At 39.0% G+C, this 23,705-nt stretch overlaps 1 protein-coding gene across 1 annotated transcript in view; it reads right to left on the bottom strand.

Moving 5' to 3' along the window:
• The window catches only part of LOC124802993 (triple QxxK/R motif-containing protein-like), a 51,561-nt gene that overhangs the window by 18,715 nt on the left and 9,141 nt on the right, over positions 1–23,705 (bottom strand). Inside the window, exons 2-3 of the mRNA XM_047264093.1 lie at positions 22,409–22,491; positions 1,476–1,564 (exon numbers count right to left, since the gene is read on the bottom strand). Coding sequence (XP_047120049.1) covers positions 1,476–1,564; positions 22,409–22,472 — 153 coding nt within the window. The 5' untranslated portion in view covers positions 22,473–22,491. The remainder of the gene's footprint in view (positions 1–1,475; positions 1,565–22,408; positions 22,492–23,705) is intronic.

Consider the following 23,705-nt stretch of genomic DNA (forward strand, 5'->3'; position numbering starts at 1 on the left):
GTGAAAAGATCAAACACATGGTGGTGCACATTGGCACTGTTCCCTGCATTCACAGAATTGATGTGGGGTCAAGATCTGTTTTAGGATTCAGCTCTTTGCACCGGAGTGCATTCACTTTTTTCCCACTGCAGGAACGAAGAGCTCAAAAACCTGGATTTTGTTGCAAATATCTCCAGTCTCATCATTAATGATGCACAACTTCTTGTGAGTATCTGTTATTGTTGCAGTGATCTATTTAACTACCCACAAAATAAACTGTTCACACTTATACTTGTTTCTCTATTGTCAGGGTCACATACTGTATGCATAATGCATACATTCCACATAAAACAATGTTCACAAAACTAAAGTGTACAGAATTACTTTTTATTTTTAGTAATGGAACTACACATTCATAAACAAACACAGATAACTCATGACTGAGAGTAATCCAAAGATAAACCTAGTACCCGAGGTAACATGACCACAGTCAGTTGCTGTACTGACAGATATATAATCACCATATTCCTAGGGTTTTAGCCCTTACATCTAGAGTGCTGAGTGAATGTGATCTGCAGTTGTATTAATATCCATTAAAAAAAAATACAGAATTAAACTGGATTTAAGCAGTTTTCTACTGTTTGATAATGATGATGATGAAACTTCCTGGCAGATTAAAACTGTGTGCTCGACCGAGACTCGAACTCGGGACCTTTGCCTTTCGCGGGCAAGTGCTCTACCATCTGAGCTACCGAAGCACGACTCACGCCCGGTCCTCACAGCTTTACTTCTGCCAGTATCTCGTCTCCTACCTTCCAAACTTTACAGAAGTTCTCCTGCGAACCTTGCAGAACTAGCACTCCTGAAAGAAAGGATATTGCAGAGACATGGCTTAGCCACAGCCTGGGGGATGTTTCCAGAATGAGATTTTCACTCTGCAGTGGAGTGTGCGCTGATATGAAACTTCCTGGCAGATTAAAACTGCCAGGAAGTTTCATATCAGCGCACACTCCGCTGCAGAGTGAAAATCTCATTCTGGAAACATCCCCCAGGCTGTGGCTAAGCCATGTCTCTGCAATATCCTTTCTTTCAGGAGTGCTAGTTCTGCAAGGTTCGCAGGAGAACTTCTGTAAAGTTTGGAAGGTAGGAGACGAGATACTGGCAGAAGTAAAGCTGTGAGGACCGGGCGTGAGTCGTGCTTCGGTAGCTCAGATGGTAGAGCACTTGCCCGCGAAAGGCAAAGGTCCCGAGTTCGAGTCTCGGTCGGGCACACAGTTTTAATCTGCCAGGAAGTTTCATATCAGCGCACACTCCGCTGCAGAGTGAAAATCTCATTCTGGAAATGATGATGATGACTATTACAATGATGGAGGAGGATAGATAGACCAGCAACTTAGAATATTTCTTTTTGAATTGAGAATAAAGGCTGAGATTTGTACAACTCTGACTTTAGGAAACATCCTGCTCCTATGTATAAACACTGATGGCTCTCTTACCTTATACTGTGCAGGAGCATTTTCCTTCTTTTCCGCCCTGTGCTTTGTCTCTCTCATTATCTCCTTGCTCTTTTTGGAGTCTTGTCTTGCTGAAAAGCAAAGTATTGTACTATAGTTGTGCATCTGCTGTATTAATGGCGATTGTAGCCCAAAGTTATCTATTCTCACAAGTAAAGCTCCGTAACTAATAGACACATTCTGGTGTAACCACACCACTACTATCTAAAATGCTGTATTTTATTGTCTCAACCCCAATGAAATCTTTAAATGTTAGATCTCTACATGATATCACTTCTGCACTCATTTGTAACAGTAAGCTTGTCTAATTATAATGGATTTTCTGTTATCTGACCCTAATATAAATCCAAGAAACTAATATACTGCTAATGACATCACACTTTACTCAGCTAATAACATGGAGTGAGGCAACACAGGGGTACGACACTGGACCTGTACTCAGGAGGATGATTATTCACACCCCTGAGTGACCACACATATTTAGATTTTCTGTGGTTTCCTTAAATTGCTTAAGGAAATCACAGAATAGTTCCTTTGAAAAAAAAACACAGCCAGTATATTTCCCCAATCCAAACTTGTGCTCCATCTCTAATGATCTTATCATTGGGACAAAAATCCTAATTGTCCTACCTTCTTTAACTAATAATACTCTATCATGTTTCTACTTTGCTTATGGGATGAAAGTGTAAAACTGTAGCCATAAAAACTTGTTAACAAGTATGCGTCATTGGAGAATGTAGGGTCCCGCATACCCCACATGAGAACCCTGGTACTAGTGTTTGGAAATCATAGGTGGAAACATCAATGACAACAAAACTTTGAGTTAGAACTGGCAGCATTTTAGGTAGTCTCAGGTGACTACTTATGAGAAGCAGGAAATCTAGGCTCCATTTCTGGTTTAGCATAAATTTTCAATTATCATTACATATTTATATTCTCGACACTGCAGGTTCAGCGTATCTGTGTGTTTTGTACCGATATTATTTCATGTTATTGGATTTTCATTGATTTCATCCCAATTTATTCTTTCATTTGATTTCAGAGCATTTTATTGGTATCATATAACTGACATGATTGTTTACAAATTCTGCAAAAAGTTAGCACAGTAGTAGAATCATTCAAGACCAGCAGGTGTACAAGACAATGTACAGAAAAACATAGGAAAAGAGGAAGGGATAAAGTGACAGGGAGTAAGATTTCTTAGCAGTAATATCAAACTCACACCTCATAAAATCCAACACTAGTGCCCAAAATATACCCCAGCCACAAATGAAATGATCATATACCATCATTGGTCGGGAGACCCCATATGGGAATGTTCAGCTGCCTTGTGTACGGTAAGTCTTTCTATTTGACTCCACTTTGATGACTTGCTCACCTTTATGGAGAGAATGCAATGAAATCATTAGGACAACACAATACCCAGACCCTGAATGAAGAAAATCTTCAACCCGGCCAGGAATCAAATCTGGAAACCCGTTATCTTCAGCCAGCAATGCTAACCTGTTAACTATGAGCTGTGGACGCCCAATCACAAGTCAAATAGTGATATTTTATGACTACTAATCAAACACTCCTGGGAACTATTCATCTGCAACCACAGTGAAAGACTTCTGGTATTCCTCATTCTGCCAACAGAGATTCGGGGCATGCTCAAGCTTTGGATTGGGAAACTGCCACTAAGGATGGAAGAATCAGTTATGATCAGCAGCAACAGCATAAATAAGGCAATGGAAACTACTATTTAAAAACACACAATATGTAGCCACATGAATTATGGTCTTTAAGTGAAACAGTGTCATACTCTTTAAATTCGCAAAAGATTCCAGGATATATTCCCCCTTTTCAATCTACGGGAGGGGCTGAAAAGGGGTATGGCATGGGGAGGGGGCTGCTTGAAGCCAGGAGTCTGAATGTGGTACAGCAGTTAGAACATCTGAAAAGGGAAATGCAAATGCTCAATCTAAACAGTAGGAGTCTGTGAAGTAGGTGTAATAAAAGCCAGAAATTTTTTATTATTTACTTTATTTGTTTTATTTCTTTCCTGTCTCTTACCTGACTGCAGTAGTTCCATTTCTATTTCTATTACGAGGTAAGGGAAATGAATTTGGGCATGTACGCTGATACTAAAAGGTATCAGATTAGATTATATAATGGTAAGACAGTGATTTAGGAACCAGGTTTTAAACTGTAGGACATTTCCAGGGGCAGATGTGGACTCTGACCACAATCTGTTGGTTATGAACTGTAGATTAAAACCGAAGAAATTGCAAAAAGGTGGGAATTTAAGGAGATGGGACCTGGATAAACTGAAAGAACCAGAGGTTGTACAGAGTTTCAGGGAGAGCATATGGGAACAATTGACAGGAATCGGGGAAAGAAATACAGTAGAAGACGAATGGGTAGCTCTGAGGGATGAAGTAGTGAAGGCAGCAGAGGATCAAGTAGGTAAAAAGACGAGGGCTAGTAGAAATCCTTGGGTAACAGAAGAAATATTGAATTTAATTGATGAAAGGAGAAAATATAAAAATGCAGTAAATGAAGCAGGCAAAAAGGAATACAAACGTCTCAAAAATGAGATCGACAGGAAGTGCAAAATGGCTAAGCAGGCATGGCTACAGGACAAATGTAAGGATGTGGAGGCTTATCTCACTAGGGGTACGATAGATACAGCCTACAGGAAAATTAAAGAGACCTTTGGAGAAAAGAGAGCCACTTGTATGAATATCAAGAGCTCAGATGGAAACCCACTTCTGAGCAAAGAGGGGAAAGCAGAAAGGTGGAAGGAGTATATAGAGGGTCTATACAAGGGCGATGTACTTGAGGACAATATTATGGAAATGGAAGAGGATGTAGATGAAGCGATAGCAAACCGACACTATAGTTCAGGTATGCAAATTGACATCGCGAGTAGAACACAAAGAGATAGAGAAAGTATATTAAGATACTGAACATGTAATTTAGTATGCGAAAGGAGATGATAATCTAATTATGATCTGGAATGCAGTTGTAGGGGAAGGAGTAGAAGAAGCAGTTACAGGAGAATATGGGCTTGTTAACAGAAATGAGTGAGGAGAAACACTGAGTTGTGCTATAGATTTCAGCTAGTCATAACGAATTATCTGTTCAAGAATCACAAGAGGAGAGGTGTACTTGGAAAAGCCCCGAAAATACTGCAACATTCGAGCTGTATTACATCATGGTCGGACAAAGATATCGGTATCAGATATTGGACTGAAAAGCGTACCCAGGAGACGATACATCCTCATATCAGATATGATACTGCATGAAGAGTTTGACAGAGCACTGAAAGACCTGAGTTGAAACAAGGCCCCTGGAGTATACAACATTCCATTAGAACTACTGACGGCCTTGGGAGAGCCAGTCCTGATAAAACTCTACCATCTGGTGAGCAAGATGTACGAGACAGGCGAAATACCCTCAGACTTCAAGAAGAATATAATAATTCCAATCCCAAAGAAAGCAGGTGTTGACAGATGTGAAAATTACCGAACTATCAGTTTAATAAGTCACAGCTGCAAAATACTAACACAAATTATTTACAGACGAATGCAAAAACTGGTAGAAGCCGACCTCAGGAAAGATCCGTTTGGATTCCGTAGAAATGTTGGAACACGTGAGGCACTACTGACCTTACGACTTATCTTAGAAGAAAGATTAAGGAAAGGGAAACCTACGTTTCTAGCATTTGTAGACTTAGAGAAAGCTTTTGAAAATGTTGACTGGAATACTCTCTTTCAAATTCTAAAGGTGGCAGGGGTAAAATACAGGGAGCGAAAAGCTATTTACAATTTGTACAGAAACCAGATGGCAGTTATAAGAGTCAAAGGGGCAAGAAAGGGAAGCAGTGGTTGGGAAGGGAGTGAGACAGGCTTGTAGCCTCTCCCAGACGTTATTGAATCTGTATATTGAGCAAGCAGTAAAGGAAATAAAAGAAAAATTTGGAGTAGGTATTAAAATGCAGGGAGAAGAAATAAAAACTTTGAGGTTCGCCGATGACACTGTAATTCTGTCAGAGACAGCAAAGGACTTGGAAGTGCAGTTGAATGGAATGTACAGTGTCTTGAAAGGAGGATGTAAGATGAACATCAACAAAAGCAAAACAAGGATAATGGAATGTAGTCGAATTAAGTCGGGTGATGCTGAAGGAATTAGATTAGGAAATGAGACACTTAAAGTAGTAAAGGAGTTTTGCTATCTGGGGAGCAAAATAACGTGATGGTCGAAGTAGAGAGGATATAAAATGTAGACTGGCAATGGCAAGGAAAGCGTTTCTGAAGAAGAGAAATTTGTTAACATCGAGTATAGATTTAAGTGTCAGGAAGTCGTTTCTGAAAGTATTTGTATGGAGTGTAGCCATGTATGGAAGTGAAACATGGACAATAAATAGTTCGGACAAGAACAGAATAGAAGCTTTGAAAATGTGGTGCTACAGAAGAATGCAGAAGATTAGATGGGTAGATCACGTAACTAATGAGGAGGTACTGAATAGGATTGGGGAGAAGAGAAGTTTGTGGCACAACTTGACTAGAAGAAGGGATCGGTTGGTAGGACATGTCCTGAGGCATCAAGGGATCACAAATTTAGCATTGGAGGGCAGTGTGGAGGGTAAAAATCGTAGAGGGAGACCAAGAGATGAATACACTAAGCATATTCAGAAGGGTGTAGGTTGCAGTAGGTACTAGGAGATGAAGGAGCTTGCACAGGATAGATTAGCATGGAGAGCTGCATCAAACCAGTCTCAGGACTGAAGACCACAACAACAACACGCTGATTCAGTATGTACAAATCAGTTGCATAAGATCTTAAATCCCCAGTTCTGTTTTATATATCTCTACCTTTGTAATTGTGATTCTTTTATCCAGAAGTTCTCTCCTAACTGCTGTGTTTCAGAACCATGCAGGAACATGAATATCGATGTAACCTGCACTTATTATTATGTATACTGAAGAGCCAAAGACACTGGTACACCTGCCTAATATCGTGTAGGACACCCACGAGCATGCAGAAGTGCCGCAACATGACATGGCATGGACTCGACTAATGTCTGAAGTAGTGCTGGAGGGAATTGACACCATGAATCCTGTGCAGGGCTGTCCATAAATCCATAAGAGTACGAGGGGAGTGGAGATTTCTTCTGAACAGCACATTGTACGGCATCCCAGATATGCTCAGTAATGTTCATGTCTGGGGGTTTGGTGCCAGCAGAAGTGTTTAAACTAAGAAGACTGTTCCTGGAGCCACTATGCAGCAATTCAGGATATCTGGGCTTCCACATTGCCCTGCTGGAATTGGCCAAGTCAGTCAGAATGCACAATGGACATGAATGGATGCAGGTGATCAGAGAGGATGCTTACGTACAGTTCACCTGTCAGAGTCATATCTAGACGTATCAGAGGTCCGATATCACTTCAACTTCACATGCCCCACAACATTGCAGAGCTTCCACCAGCTTGAACAGTCCCTGCTGACATGCAGGGTCCATGGACTCATGAGGTTTTTTTCATCCCCATACACATCCACTCGATACAATCTGAAGCAAGAATCGTCTCGCCAGGCAATATGTTTCCAGTAATCAACAGTCCAATGTCAGGGTTGACGGGCCCAGACAAGGCATAAAGCTTTGTGTCATGCAGTCATCAGGGTACGTGAGTGGGCCTTCGGCTCCGAAAGCCCGTATTGAAGATGTTCCATTGAATGGTTCGCACGCTGACACTTGTTGATGGCCCAGCATTGAAATCTGCAGCAATTTATGAAATGGCTGTATGGGAAAATTCCCACTTCTCCACCACCTCAGAGATGCTGTGTCATTCATGTGCTGACAATAACACACATTCAAACTCACTTAAATCTTGATAACCTACCACTGTAGCAACAGTAACCAATCTAACAACTGCACTAGACACTTGTTGTCTTATATAGGTGTTGCCAACCGCAGCACTGTATTCTGCCTGTTTACTTATCTCTGTATTTGAATACACAGCCTATACCAGTGTCTCTGGCACTTCAGTGTACAATGTCAAACTCAAATGTCATGAAAACAATGTCATGTGTAGATAAGTTTTCTATCATTTTATGCTAATGTCATTTTATGTTGATGTTCCTAATGTCTCTGTTTTATGAAGGAAGTTGGCAATCTTTACAGTGTCTTATTTCATTTTATTGTTGCAAACTGCACGTAATAATTATCACAAAAATGATATTACTGGAACAACTTATATCTCAATAGTATCAGTTTTAATCCTTGTACACAAAATAAGATAAAATTCATATTAATATCTTAAATTTTTACATCAGCTCCCGATACAAATGTGTATCTGTAAACAATGCCAAGTTCATTATAAATGGTACTCGGAAGGAACACCAATAATGATATCTACAAACTCAACAGTCCACAACGGGTTAGGTATACATAAAGTAGCTATGTGTGAAAGATAGTTTACTAATAAAAAGTACTATTTATGATTGAGTCATTGCTGCTTTCTCATCCCATTGCTGTGAGCAGCTGAGCCCATGCAACACAACTCTTGCAGTGGAGATATTAAATAGATAACATGGACCACACATAGAATGTACCTGGTAACACATGTTTATCTTTGACTTGTTTGCAACAATGTGCCACTGTCCACAGTTCGGTGCTTCCTCCCACTAGTAAATGGCTTGGCTGTGTGCCACTGTTTGTACTGAACTAAATATCATGGCTACTGCTCTCAAGCCTGGTAATGTGGTAAACCATTTTATTACACAACATTTTCATCTACTGCCTACTTACAATTTTTAACTGTACTTCATAGTGTTTAATTTTTATCGTATATCAAACCAGCTATGGACTGTCCATGGAATTATAGGATGTCAACCAGAACATACGTAGTTAGTGGGTTAAACACTGCAAGTTCTCTTTTATTCTTTGGCCTGATTTTGTTCTGGTGACTAATCCAATAGTTGTCATATACTTTGTATTCTAATTATGTTATTTTTTTCTGATAGGCACACTGTTGCTTGGGAATAGCTACACAACTAAAATGTCACAGTAAACAAAATAAAAATAAAATGGGAATGGTGAACAGCTGACACAGGAAATTTATTTCTTTCAAGAAATTCATTATGCCTGTGGAACATGTGTGAACCAAATTATCGCACTGCATATAGACAGACTACATAAACACGTGGTTTCTGAAATCACAGAACAAAACTACATCCCTGAACTCATCGGCTACTAGTTCTTTATTAGATAAAACGCCAAAACTGTTTCTGTAAAGCATCAACTGGCAATTTTCCACATGTTTATTAGAAGCCATGTATGGAAGTGAAAAATGGACGATAACTAGTTTAGACAAGAAGAGAATACAAGCTTTCAAGATGTGGTGCTACAGAAGAATGCTGAAGATTAGATGGGTAGATCATGTAACTAATGAGGAGGTACTGAATAGAACAGGGGAGAAGAGGAATTTGTGGTGCAAATTGACTAGAAGAAAGGATCAGTTGGTAGGACATATTCTGAGGCATCAAGGGATCACCAGTTTAGTACAGGAGGGCAGCATGGAAGATAAAAACCATAGAGGGAGACCAAGCGATGAATACACTAAGCAGACTCAGAAGGATGTAGGTTGCAGTAGTTACTTGGAGATAAAGAAGCTTGCACAGGATAGAGTAGTATGGAGAGCTGCATCAAACTAATCTCTGGACTGAAGACCACAACAACAACATATTACAATTCCGTGTAACAGGCTAAATGAACCCACAATCAATGTGCACAACTGTGGGAGCATCTTTTCTGCTCTGGAATGGAAAGACTTTTAATACCAGATTACAATCTGACATCATCATACTGCAGAAAACAAGGGGAATGAGATGGTTTTGCAATTTTTCATAAGAACTGTGCCAAGTGTAAGGCAACTGATGTACACGATTTTTGTCTAGAGCAACATTTTGAAGCATGTGCCACTGAACTTACTGTAAATAATTCTACCTTTTTAACTGTAGATATATATAGAGAGCCTTTGGAAAATCTGCCTCTTTTTGAAGCAGCTTGCATCAGTTCTACTGCACCTATTTAAATGCAAAACAGGTGTCAAAGTACTTGGGGATTTCAATGTAAATTTCCTAACACAGTGGTGGGGAGATAGATCTGGAATAACTGATGTACAACTACAATTTTGCTTCACTAGTCAATTTTCCCATTAGAGTAACTCCACACTCAAGCAGCCTAATCCACAACATTTTCAGAAAACAGAGGGAAGGTGGGCAATAACATTATTAGTAAAATATTGAATTGTCTCTCTGACCATGGTGGTCAGATTTACTATTCATAATTCGAATATTTGCCAGAATAAAACTGAGCACCAATGGAAAGTAGTCAGACCAATAAATGAAGAAACAATGAGGGCCTTTAAAACATGCCTGAGCACAGATCACAAAGGGACTAAAAATATCTTGTAAATGAAAATGAAAACTGTCAGTGGTAATGGAGTGGTGACAGGAAGGGAACCATGCCACACCCATTCCTAACCACACTGGTCCTGTGCTGATGTGGGACAGAGGCACAAGCAAAAGAAGAAGATTATGACATATTAAGCAAAGTAATCACACAACAACAAAAAATTACATTTTAGCTCCAATATCAACCAATCCTGTAATAAAACCAAAAGCAATCCGGCATATATTAAGGAGTGAGACATGTGCAAACTCTGCCACTAAAACCAAAGACATTATTGTAAATACTGATAATAAACATATAAGCAACTGAGAACTAATTGCAAAAATCTCCAGTGCCTATTTTTTAAGTACTGCTCAGCAAATAGGCTGCAGTCGCCTCTTACAAAGTGCACTGAAAATACTTATGTGAGATAAGCCTATTCCTCAAATTAGAAATGAAGTAAAGAAAACCACTGTCACTTCTACAAGCTTGCTCAGATCAATTATGGAAAGTTGTGGCCCCACATTTATAATGCTTCTATGAATCAGAGTGTCTTCTTGCTCATACTGATGCTTGCTGTAATGAAGCCTCTCCACAAAAGGGAGAGAGAAGTCACAAACTATTGCCCCATCTCTCAATTGACCATGCTCATGAAAATTCTCAAGAAAGAACTGTATTCTAGAATTATGAGGTACCTTGAAAACTTTGACAACATTTTGGATGAGAGCTGCAGAGCAGTGAGGTGGTGGAGTCCGACTGCAGCACTGTACCCCACGGAGTCCATCAGGTATCTGTCTTTGGTCTGCTGGTGTTTATCATGTCTAACAATGACTTAGCTTTGTTACACAAAACAAACAAGCTTATGATTTTTGCTCACTTTACTAGTGTTGTGATAAATAACAGATCTCCCAATCTGGTTCAAAGTAAATTCACTGTCAATAAACCTGAGCAAAACTTATACTACCAATTTCAGCTCCGATTACAATTTCTTGCAAGAGACAGCTACCGTACACAACAGTCAGGAAATACAAAGGGTATACTATGCAAAATTCTTAGGCCTTAGGGTTCACTGTGAACATCATGTCCTCTACACCATAAAGAAGTTGTTCTTCATTAGGACAGCCTCACATAATGGAGACATCAGTTTTAAAAGTCTACTTACTTTAGGTACATCCACTCTATCACGTGCTCTGGAATTGTCTTCTGGAGCAATTCACAAATAAAAGAAAATTCTTTACACAGAAAACTGTTGTCTGAATTATGTGCAGAATTCCTCCAGTAACCTTAACTGTAATTTTTTCTAAAAAACTTGGGATACTTACTATAACTTACCAATACATTTATTTTATTATGAGTTTCATTGTTAACAATCCTATGCAATGCACTATGAAACCAATGAAATATACTATGATCACAATATAAAAAGGAAGGCTGACTCCCATTGTGATTTCAAAAATTTAACTTGGATGTAGAAAGGTGTATAGTATTCTAAAATTGAAACATTTAATTCACTGCCAAATAACATCAAATGTCTACATAGTAACAACAAATTGTTTAAGAATAAAATAAAGACCTTTTATGCATACATTTTCATTGTTTTTTGTTATGTATTGCTGTACAACATGTGATAAGTCGTGTACAGGATGCACAAAACAGAACTGACCCAGAAAATGTTTATAAGACAGAAATGGAATTGACCCTTGTTAATGAACAGGAGAACTGCCTGTCACAGAAAATGCTGGAAACCCTGATTATGATGCACATCTCCCATATGCTCTGTTCTGAATACTTCACCCCGTCATTACATTTTAGTTAGTGAGAGGAGCAGAAGTGTTTAGTGACTAGTTGATTGTGACACAAAATGGTTTTCATGATAAAACACCATTCATTCACTGTCGAGTGCTATGGGAAGTACAATTCATGGAAAACATGTAGAGAGCTTTTTGCACAAGAATTCAAGACTAAATCTCCAGTAAACTCTGCAACGCAAAAGTTAGTGACGAAGTGGCATGAAAGACGCTCTGCAGAGAATGAAAACAATAATTATCCAAAAAAAGTTTGAACACCAGAAAAGGTTGCGCCAATGAAGGAAAGGCTGGAACAAAGTGCAATGACATTGTAGTGGCATTTGTCTGTGCAAGAGGGAATTAAAGAGATCATGGTGTCAAGACATTATCAATCTCTTTCCTTGCAAATTTACTGTTGCGCATGAGCTACAGTGTCCAGACAAAATTTTAGTTGTTGAATTCTGCTGGCGGTGTCTGAGTGAAGTGGAATCATGACTTTCAGATCCTGTTCTTCATTTCTTCAGATGAGATCTGATTCAGAATCAGATCACAGAACATGTGCCATTATGCGCCACCAGAGGCAGTGCAAACTCCTAGCCATCTCAATCATTTGATCTCTCTCCCTCTGATTTTTACCTGTGTGACAAACTGAAGAATCAGATGTACACAAATAATCTTTTCACAATGGAACAGCTACAGTAGAGCATCGAAAAAGATATTGCTGCTATCCCGCAGGCAGTTTGATAAATTGGCCTCGGCACTACAATCAGTGTCAATGGTGGAAATTTCCAGCATCTTCTGTGACATGCCTTAACAAAGGTGAATCCTGCAGCAGTCACATTGTAAATATTTTCTGGGCTAGTTTTATTTTGTCTTTTTAAATCTGATATAGCTTTTTTTTTAGTTTCGTGTTTTTACTTTCCCTGCAACCGTTTTGGTAAATTAACTGTACTTTCCATTGTCAAATGTTCTTGTACTTTACATTTACATATTCTGTGTCTTGTTCCACATCCTGATGTCTCACATGCATTAAAGGATCAGTGAAGCATGTGTATAAATAAATAAAATAAAAACTGCTAACAGTTCCAAGATATGATTAGTCACATTATAATCAACAGTACATCATGCCCAACAACAACTGTTCACACATACATGCCTATTTTAGACGCAGAAGATCAAGAGAAAGAGAGAAAACGCAAAAGTTGCCTTTTCAGTTTTTACAAATGACCTCTAGCTGGTGCTGTGGTGAGATGTGACATTACTACTGTTTTAAAAGTTATCATCTGTGACTGTTAAAATAATACAAGCTCAAAAATTGGCTGTTTAGTTTGCATTTAAGCATTCACAGAAACAGTGTCACAAAAAATGAAAAGCTTTTGTTGCATGACTTTTTATAGTTCTTGTGATGGCCTAACACAACTCGAAAGTCTCAAACTGTTTTTTCAATTACAGTATCTATTGCCTTCAGAAAAAAGACTATGTACAATTTGGTTCCAGAATTACACCACGGTCGGGCTCCCCTTAGTGATGAATTTTGTGAATGTCGACCAAAATCAGTTGTTAGTAAAAAAGAGTGGGGTGGGTGTGGGAGGGGAGGGGAGGGGAGGGGAGGGGAGGGGAGGGAAGGGGAGGAGAGAGAGAGAGAGAGAGAGAGAGAGAGAGAGAGAGAGAGAGAGAGAGAGAGAGAGATTGATGTCGTGCATAAGACAATTGAAAAGAACTGGCAAGTGACAAGTGACATAATTTGAGACAGAACTGCTCTCGACATAGGGAAGACTGCAGTGCATTTGCTTTTGCATGAATACTAAGCTGTGTAATAATGAGTTCCCTATGGATTCTGCATAACTTTACTTAATCTCAAAAACAGATGTGCATTAACTGGTTTGTGACAAAGCAAATGGATTATTTTTCATCTGTTTTTTTTTCTCCCCCTCTCCTCCCCTTTTTGTCATTGTCTTCTATATTGCCCTTTATATAGCTTGTCGACAGTACCTAAAGACCTCAAATATGAACCTAGGACTCCTTTTGGTTATTCTAAATTGATTGGTATAATTAGTTTAACTAATAACCGTACCAATTATGAAATATCAGTAATTTAAAGTTATGTTGTCATTGTTCATATGTAAACATGGACAAGATTAATGACTTCTTGATAAAATAGATGAAAAGACTATACATATGTCTAAAGTGTTGAAACAATCAGTGACAAAATATGTTAGCAATGCATACCCTCATTTAATTTTGAAGTAATTAAGATATTTAGTTAAAACATTGCTACTGAAATAGAATCACATATTTAGGCAAACTAACTAGCATAATTCAACACAAATTATTACTCTGAAAATTCATGTTCCAACAACTGTTCATCTGCTATTCAGTTATTCAGAAATGTTAATCTTTAACTGTAAGTGGTGAACATCTAGTAAACAATAATAGATAAATTCAGTTTTAAATATTATAAACTTATATAAGGAGCAGGATGGAAGCCTTATTAGTTCAGCTGAAAGTCATGCTGCAGTGATTTTGACTAGAGCAACATCTTTGTCTACCAGTATGAGGAAATGTACTATGGTCGATTGTAGTACAGATTACAAGTGGGAAAATTACCATGTTTTATCTACATTTTGCATTCTGGCGCTGGTTCAACAATTTAGCGACTGTTTTAAGAGATTAATTGGACCATGAATGTGTAATTATTCTAATAGGCTGCATTAAACTTTAATAATGGTTATAACTGACTGTGACAGACCAGGAACAGTGTTATTTTCAAAATTGATACCTACTGTGTGCATTTTATTCATTCTGAAATGATTATCTGTTTGAAAGGACTGTAATGAGTGACTTGTGCACTGACTGTGTTAATTATTTACTTGCCATATGTGAATAATTGTGCTTAATTACAATATTATTAGGTTACATCTACATCAGCATTTATACTCCGCAAGCCACCCAACAGTGTGTGGCGGAGGGCACTTTACATGCCACTGTCGTCACCTCCCTTTCCTGTTCCAGTCGCGTATGGTTCGCGGGAAGAATGACTGCTGGAAAGCCTCCGTGTGCGCTTGAATCTCTCTAATCTTACATTCATCACCTCCTCGGGAGGTATAAGTAGGGGGAAGCAATATATTCGATACCTTATCCAGAAACACACCCTCTCGAAACCTGGACAGCAAGCTGCACCATGATGCAGAATGCCTCTCTTGCAGAGTCTGACACTTGAAATTGCTAAACATCTCCGTAATGCTAATCACGCTTACCAAATAAACCTGTGATGAAACGTGCCGCTCTTGTTTGAATCTTCTCTATCTCCTCTGTCAACCCGACTGCATTTGAACAATATTGCTGGACATCAACTGCGTGTAGTATATAGTTACATGTTTATCTGTACATAATTAAAATAGACAAGCTTTGAACTGGTCATAAACAGTAGTTAATTCATCATCCAATTGTAATTAAAGCATATGAACTCCAATTTTTGATGTGGAATACATTATTGGCAGAAAACTGTTCTCATCATCAATATTTCAGCCAGTTTCAATAGAGGCACTGCTACCAACATTAACTGTGCAGATAAAAAAGCATAATATATAGTGTTAGGAAATGCTGAATGTAAAAAGATATGTTATATCTGTGTAGAATATTCTAAAAGGATGAGGAGCAAGATGAATTAAAAGCAACAACACTGTGTTTGTTCAAGAAGCACTTCCAAGAAAACAATTGCCTGTTTCTTTGGTTACCTTGGACATGTCATAAGTTGTTTAAGAGGATCAAAGAACAGTTAATGCTGATTGTGTTGTATCATACTTTTTGCCACAAATGATCAACAACACAAGAAAACATGACCGAAAACAACAATGCCAGCTGTGACACAGCATGCCAGAGACTTGATTATTTGATGGAGAAAAACATCAAATGAGCATTGCTGTATTTACCTGATTTATTACCTAATAACTTCATATTATGTCAATCAGAAAATGTGTGGATGGTAATTTTCATCATCTTGGGAAGATGTAGACTCCTTGTAAAACCATGTTTTTGAGATACCAACATAACACTGAAGACAGTGATTTCAGAACTGGTTTGAAGGCATGCAAAAATGTATAAATTTTCAAAATGAATGTTTCCCGTCTATGAACCACAGACATAACTGTGGTGAGGTGTCTTGTGTGCCTCATAGATACAGACAGCCATACAGTAGCTGCAACTCAATCAGGGGGATACTGCGGAGAGGCAAACTAATGCATGGTTTCTGAAAAGGGGCAGCAGCTTCTTCAGTGGTTGCAGGGCCTACAGTCTGTATGACTGACTGATGTGGCCTTGTATCATTAGCCAATCCAGCATTACTATGTTGGTACAGGAGAAGTCTCAAAGCAAGATGAAACCGAAGCTCTTATATTTCCCAAATACATGCAGCTCTGCTGCATGACTAAACAATGATGATATCATTTTGGATAAAATATTTCGGAGATAAAATAGTCCTCATTTGGATCTCCAGGAGGCAACACTGCACAAAGATTTTGTTGTCAGGAAAAACAAAACAGACTTCCTAGAGGTCAGAGCATGGAATGCTACAGCCCTTAATTAGGTGGGTAGGTTAGATAATTAAAATACAGAAAGTGTAATGTTGAAGTTAGATATAGTAGGAATTACTTAAGTGTAGTGATAGGAAGAACTGGTCTTCAGGTCAGGTGAGAGCAGGGTTCAAATACACAATATAATATGGGTGCAGATGTAAGTCTAACAATGAATAACAAAATTAGAATGCAAGTAAGCTACCATGAACTGCATAGTGAACATGTCATCATAGCCAAGACGGACACGAATCCAACACCCATCACAATAGTACAGGTTTATATGCTTACTAGCTCCATACACGATGGAGAGATCACAACAATATGTGATGAGATACACAATCTTGAATATGGCTGTCAATAGCAACTTTGAATACCTTCAGTTGATAAAATAAATAGCCAACTGGCTGCCAGAAGTTTGTGTATTTAAACTTGACCTAGATTTTGATACTACTAAGAGTATCTTCTTCACAGGTATACGCTGTTATATTGTTTACATTAAAACACATTACACGAATCGTGCGCTAAGTATGCATAACTAGAATTAAAATGTCCATTGAAAATGGAAAGCTGAGACAGGTATGGCTGTTGAATAGAGCCAAACATTCATGTTATTTGGGTCTTACACTAATACTTCCAGGTCCCCTACAGCTATCATTATCTGGACTGGATGGAGAGGCCAGTTAAAGAAAGAATCTTAGGTGCATCTCACACAAAGTAAGCTACCTGGGTAGCAGACTTTGATACATAGTGCATCTCTGACCCATTTAGGAGGACTGTGCAGTTCTCAACCCTATGGCACAACTCTAGGAAGTCACAACCTCCTTTGTCACAGAACATTTGAAGTCACTGGTTCAGGACTTATTCTCAGCTCAGAACTAGGTAGCCTGCAGACTATGCTGCAGAAAGTGAGCTTTTCTGATACATCATTGATCCAAATATGACCTCGGAACAGAAATCTTTGAGCCCCCCCCCCACCATCAAGTTGTGTAACAATTTACAACTGGTTGCATCCTATTCCCTCAATATCTGCTGCAACAGCCTCTCACATCCTCTGATTTTGACAAAGCTTTGGAACGCTTATGATGAAACAAGGCAGAAGGAACAGGAAACATTCATTTAGAAATTACACAATCACTGAGGAAAGTGGCAGCCATTCAATTCTTTATGTTAATGTGTAGAATATATGTGTTTGGTGACATACCACTGAACTTTTGGAAATAATCATCTATGCAATCCTATAGATAGCCAAAGCAAATTAATGCGAGAACTATCACACTATAAATTTTTAACAACTCATGCAACAAGTCTCTGACAAAAAGAATATACAAAGAAGTGAATAAGAAAATAGAGAAATAAGAGAAATAATTTGTCTTTAGGAAGAGTAAAGATACCAGAGAGGCATTTATGACATTGTGCTTGACAATGTAGGCAAAATTTAAGAAAAAAACAAGATACTTCATGCCATTTATTGGCCTAAAAAAAGCCACTCAGCAATGTAAAATGCCATATGTTTTAAATTCGCAGAAAATTAGTTATAAGCTATAGGGAAAGATGAATAATACACAATATTTACAAGAGAGGACAATAAGGATGAACGACCAGGAGAAATGGAAATGAGCGTTTGGTGTCATTGGCCGGGAGGCCCCTTGCGGGGCAGGTCCAGCCATCTTGGTGCACATCTTATTACATTTGACGCCACACTGGGCAACCTGCATGCCGGATGGGGACAAAATGACGATGGAGACAACACAACATCCAGTCCCTGAGCGGAGACAATCTCTGACCCAGCCGGGAATCGAACCCAAGCCTGGAGGACAGATGTCGGGGGGTGGCAGACAACGACCAGGAGGAAAGAAGTGCTCAGATTAAAATGCAGCCAAAGGGAGCATGCAGTCTTTCTCCTCTGCTGTTCAACCTGAAAGTGAGGAGGAACTACATTACCTGTAGAATGGGATGAATGGCCTAATGAACACAGAATATGCATTGAGAGTGAACCAAAGAAACACAAAAGCAATAAGTAGCAAATATGAGATTACAATAAACTTACGATGAAAATTGTGACTAACCAGTAGACAAAGCCAAGGAATTCTGGTGCCTTGGAAGCAAAATAATGTACATTGGAGAAAGCAAGGAGGACACAACAATCAGTCTACAACATCGATATAAAGCATTCATCGCTACGAGAAGTTTACTAACATCAAATATAGGACTTACCTGGAGGAAGATTTTTCTGAGAATGTACACTTGTGTCCAAAATTAAAGCAACAAACCTCTATTTCCCTGTATTGTGTCTAATTCATGATATAATCATAAAAAATGTCAACAGATGGCTGTGCCACTCTGTTCTGCACAGAAGATGGCATTCCAGTTAATGGACAACAATGTCAACGATGACGTCAGAGCACCTATCAAACGGGGTAATGTTTGTCGGGTAGTCCCACATCCACAATTGCTGTGTATGCATCCACGGACAGTGCAGTATGGCACAAAGAAGTTTCCTACCAGACTCTCTGCCTCTAGAGGGCCATAAGAAGAGTGTAAGCAGGGAAGTCACAAACTGATGTAGTCCAAAGGCTTAATGAGAATCGTTCTGTTGTTTCTCGGGCGTGGCAAGAATTTATGGAGACCAAAACAGTATCTCAAAGACCAGAACAGGGCCAACTGCATGTGACATCAAAAAGAGAGGACCGTTACTTGATTCTAAGGGCACGACAGTACCATCTTAGTACTGCACAGCAACTAGCATCTGCCCTCACAGACTTCACTTGACATGTTGTATCGAGACAAATGGTGTACAGAAGCTTCAGCAGAGTAGCCTTTATTGCCAGAGACCTAATTAACAGTATAATCATACAAAATGTCAACAGATGATTGTACGGTCATGTTCTGCACAGAAGATAGCATTCCAGTTAATGTGTCTTCACAGGACGAAACATCTAGATTGGAGTTATCAAAATGCCACCTGGATAGTCAAACAGCGGGCCAATGTTCTATTCACAGCTGAGTCCCGATTTAGTCTGGAGAGTAATTCTCAACACATTCACAGCTGGAGCGAATGTGGAACACGATTTCAGATTCCAAATATTGTGGAAAGAGACAAATATCGAGCAGGATCCTAAATAGCATGGTCAGGGGTTATGTTGAGTACTCGAACATCTCTCCATGCAATTGTACGGGTGAATGGAAAAGGTTTAACTATTGTCATGTATCACGGCGAGATCTTGGGACCTCATGAGCAGCTGTCACAAGGTGGTGTGAGCCCAGAATTTGTAGCGATGGACAATAACGCTCGACCTCATACAGTACGGGGTGGTTGATGTTTTCTTGGAATGGAAGATACTGCATGCATTGCATGACCTGCTGGCTCTCCCAATTTTAATCCCCTTGAGCATGTCTGAAATACACTAGGGATACAGTTTGCATCACTTCAGCATCCACCAGCATCCACCAACCATTCTCCAAGACTTGCGAGCAGCTCTGCTGGAAGAATGGGCATTATTGTCTCAACATGAGATTGATGACATCACTCACGGCATGCCCTCTCATTGTCAGACCTGTATTGCTGCCAGAGGTGATCACGCCCCATGCTGAGCACATCAACCAGTTGCCGCAATGTGTGTGTGTAAATCTGTTAAACTGGAAAAAAAGAAGAACATTATGCAAGTTGCAGTTGTTTAAGTTCTGTGTTATTTACATTGTTTCTACTTTACTATCACATGTTTATGCTGTTTTGTGGCAACCTTACACAATTTCTGCTTGTTGCTTTAATTTTGGGCACCAGTGTATGTTTGGGGCACAGCAGCATATGGGAGTGGATCATGGGCTTTGGGATTAATGGCAAAGATGCAAGTTCAAGCAACGAGATGTGGTGGAGGAGAAAGATGCTGAAAAGTAAGTGGTCCGATAAGACAAAAAAATTGGGAGTTTCTCCACAGAATTAATGAGGAATGAAAAATGTGGAAAAGACCTGACTTATAGAAGGGACAGAACAAAACTATAGAGGGGGAAAAAGCTGTGGGGGAAGGCTGAGATTGGAATATATTCAATAAATATGGAACTGACCCTAAATTATGAAAAGTGTGATGTCATCCACATGAATTCATTAAATTTCAGTCATGTCAATTCAACTAAATACCTAGGAATGACAATTACAAATTACTTAAATTGTAACAGTCACACAGATATTGTTGTGAGCAAGGCAACCAAAGACTGCATTTTATTGGCAGAACACTTAGAAAATGCAATAAATCCACTGAAGAGACCGACTACAATACAAAATAGCAGAAATCAGAGCTCACACGAAGAGATTTAAGTGTTTGTTTCTCCTGCATGCTGTTCAAGAGTGGAGTGGTAGAGAAACAGTCCGTCCTCTGCTAGAGTATTGCTGTGCAGCATGGGATTCTTACAATATAAGATTGATAGAGGACATCAAAAAAATACAAAGAAAGGCAGCTTGTTTTGTCCTATCGTGAAATAGGGGACAGAGTGTTATGAGTATGATACACGAGCTGGGGTGGCAATCATTAAAACAAAGGTATTTTTCAATGTGGCAAGATCTTTCCACAAAATTTAGATCACCAACTTATAAATGTGAAAATATTTTGTTGATGCCAACCTACATATGAGAAATAATCGCTGTAATAAAATAGGAGCAATCAGAGCTCTCAGGGGAGATTTAAGTATTTGTTTCTCCAGCATGCTGTTTGAGAGTGGATAGCGGAGAAATAGTGAGAAAGTGGTTTGATGAACCCTCTGCCAGGCTCTTAAGTGTGAATTGCATACCAGTCATGTGGGTGAAGATTAACTGAGGATGTCATGTGAAACTAGTCATCTGTGTTGAAGAGACTGGTACAGGAGAGGAAGTCATAGTAGGCTCCAACAAACTAGTCAGAAAAAAAAGTATCGCACCCTTGGCTCACATGCAAAGTACATTGAAATGTTTCAAGGAATCAGCTTCGATTTCATCTTTACACGTAAAAATTCAGCCTGTGTATGTTTGTGCTCGCAAAACTCAAAGAATAGTTGGTTGATGGCTTTGAAATTTTGGCCTAACATTGCATGTGAATAAACACATATTTTATGGGCTTATTTTGGAAATATATGTGCTTTATAAATAGAGAAGGAGTTTATGATGTATACTCAAGTCACACACATTTTAGAAATGTTTGCTTTCTCTTTTCTTCCTTTTCCATTTAACCACACTAAGCCGCAGCAATGCGTGGCTGGGTACAGCTACTGGATGCATAAAAAACTAGGGTTTTAGAAAATGTACAATACCATTTATAAAATTTAAGACTAAACTAATACTCTGACTGAAGATCAGATGAATATGGCAGTGAGAACTTCATAGGTGTTCAGTAATTTATAAGTGATAGACAAATATTCAACAACAAAACTGATGTGTGCAACAATATAAGGACCAGATAGATTGATACTTACCATAAAGATAACATAATATGTTGCAGACAGGCATAATGAGAAGACTCTTAAACATTAGCTTTTGGCCAAAGTTCTCATCAGGAAACACACACACACACACACACACACACACACACACACACACACACACACACACACACACACACACACACATTCATTCACACACGCAAACACATCTCACACACATGATTGCCATCTGCAGGAGCTCGGACGACAATATAACTGTCACACTGAATGGCAGCAACAGTCTGGAGGGGGCAGAGAAGGGGAAGGGATAGCAGGGTATGGGGGCGGGAGGGGGAGGAGAGAAGAGCATAGCATTCTAGTCCGAGCTGCCAGAGATGGCAGTCATGTGTGTGTGTGTGTGTGTGTGTGTGTGTGTGTGTGTGTGTGTGTGTGTGCACGCGCGCGTGTGTGTTTTTTCATTTATGATGAATGCTTTGGTCGAAAGCTAATGCGCACGTCTTTTTGTTGTGCCTGTCTGCAAGTTAACAGGTCATCTTTACAGAAAATAGCAATCTATCTTTTCCTTATATTGTTTGTTGATATTCAGACCTGGAGATTCCATTGTTTGAAAACTGGTGTGTTCTATTGATGACCTGTAGTCCTCAAATTGGTCAGTTATGCAGCATGAATTCTGAATATATTGTGCATGTCCTTGACAACTATATGACTTACCTATCTGCTTACGGTACTGTTCCACAGGTGTGGACCCAGTACTATCATGTCTCGAGCGTGCCATGGATATGGTACCTGCAACACTACAAAAAATATTATTGTGTAGTGTAGAATATGAGTGTAGAAGTTATGCAGTGAAATTTAACAAGAACAAGCCTTCCTTCTCCCAACCTCTCCCTCTCTCTTTCATTCATTCTTTCACTTATTAATCACTTTACATAGACCTTATCAGGAAAAAAAACCTTCAAGGATGTGGAAAAAATCAGATTAGATATTAGCAATTGGAAAGTACATAGTTAACTACCCACATGCATTTACTCAGGCAAAATTTAATACAATTAAATTGGAAGGTACACCACTACCCGGTAGTTCCAAAAATTATTATAACATCAACTTTGACATCTCCTCCTACTCCTAACATTATATATGTATGTGCATGAATGTCTGTGTGTGTGTGTGTGTGTGTGTGTGTGTGTGTGTGTGTGTGTGTGTTTTAGAGAGAGAGAGAGAGAGAGAGAGAGAGAGAGAGAGAGGGGGGGGGGGGGGGTGAGGGGACATGTGACCATATGTAATTAAATTAAGTATAAATCATTATGTGTAAGAAAGATTAATGAGAAAACAATCATGTACATGGTCAGCATGATGCCATTGGTTTCCTGATATGTTGTATTATAACTGACAAGTAACTAATTCATATATAAATTACACATACTGCCTGCGGAGAACACAGTAACTGTCACATAAACAAAATTCTTTTATGGTTTTTCCAGGATTGAGTCACACAAATGGTAACATGACCAGTTTTGAGATCTTAGAAAGTCATCATCAAATGATATGAATACTGATTCACTCCACATTATAGTGAGAGAGCACAATTATAATCCATGGAATATGCAAATAAATCAACAGTATGTTTTCCAGCCTCTCAGTAATTTCCAGTGTGCATCTGTCCACGGTTCACTGTGCAACCCTGAGGGTTTGAAAGGCTTTCTTATTAAAAGTTTATGTCTCACTGCCGTAAGTTAAAATTGGCAATGCACACTGATAATAATCTTCCTCTTTCAGATACATTGGAAGTTTTGTTTTGAAAACCTTACACAGTTTACAAAAACATTCCAGACCATTTTTACTCTTCTGTTTATTTATTTTGCTGGCCATAAGGTCACTGTTTTCAATTGTTTTAAGTGCAGAAACACGCCAACTAACAAAATATGAACTATTTTCTATTTGATATACTAGTCAAGCATTATTTGACTCTTACTACAATTGATTTCCAGGCCCCTTTCTACCTTTAGTT

The sequence above is a fragment of the Schistocerca piceifrons genome, chromosome 6, assembly GCF_021461385.2.
Source record: "Schistocerca piceifrons isolate TAMUIC-IGC-003096 chromosome 6, iqSchPice1.1, whole genome shotgun sequence".
Classification (NCBI taxonomy): Eukaryota; Metazoa; Arthropoda; class Insecta; order Orthoptera; family Acrididae; genus Schistocerca; species Schistocerca piceifrons.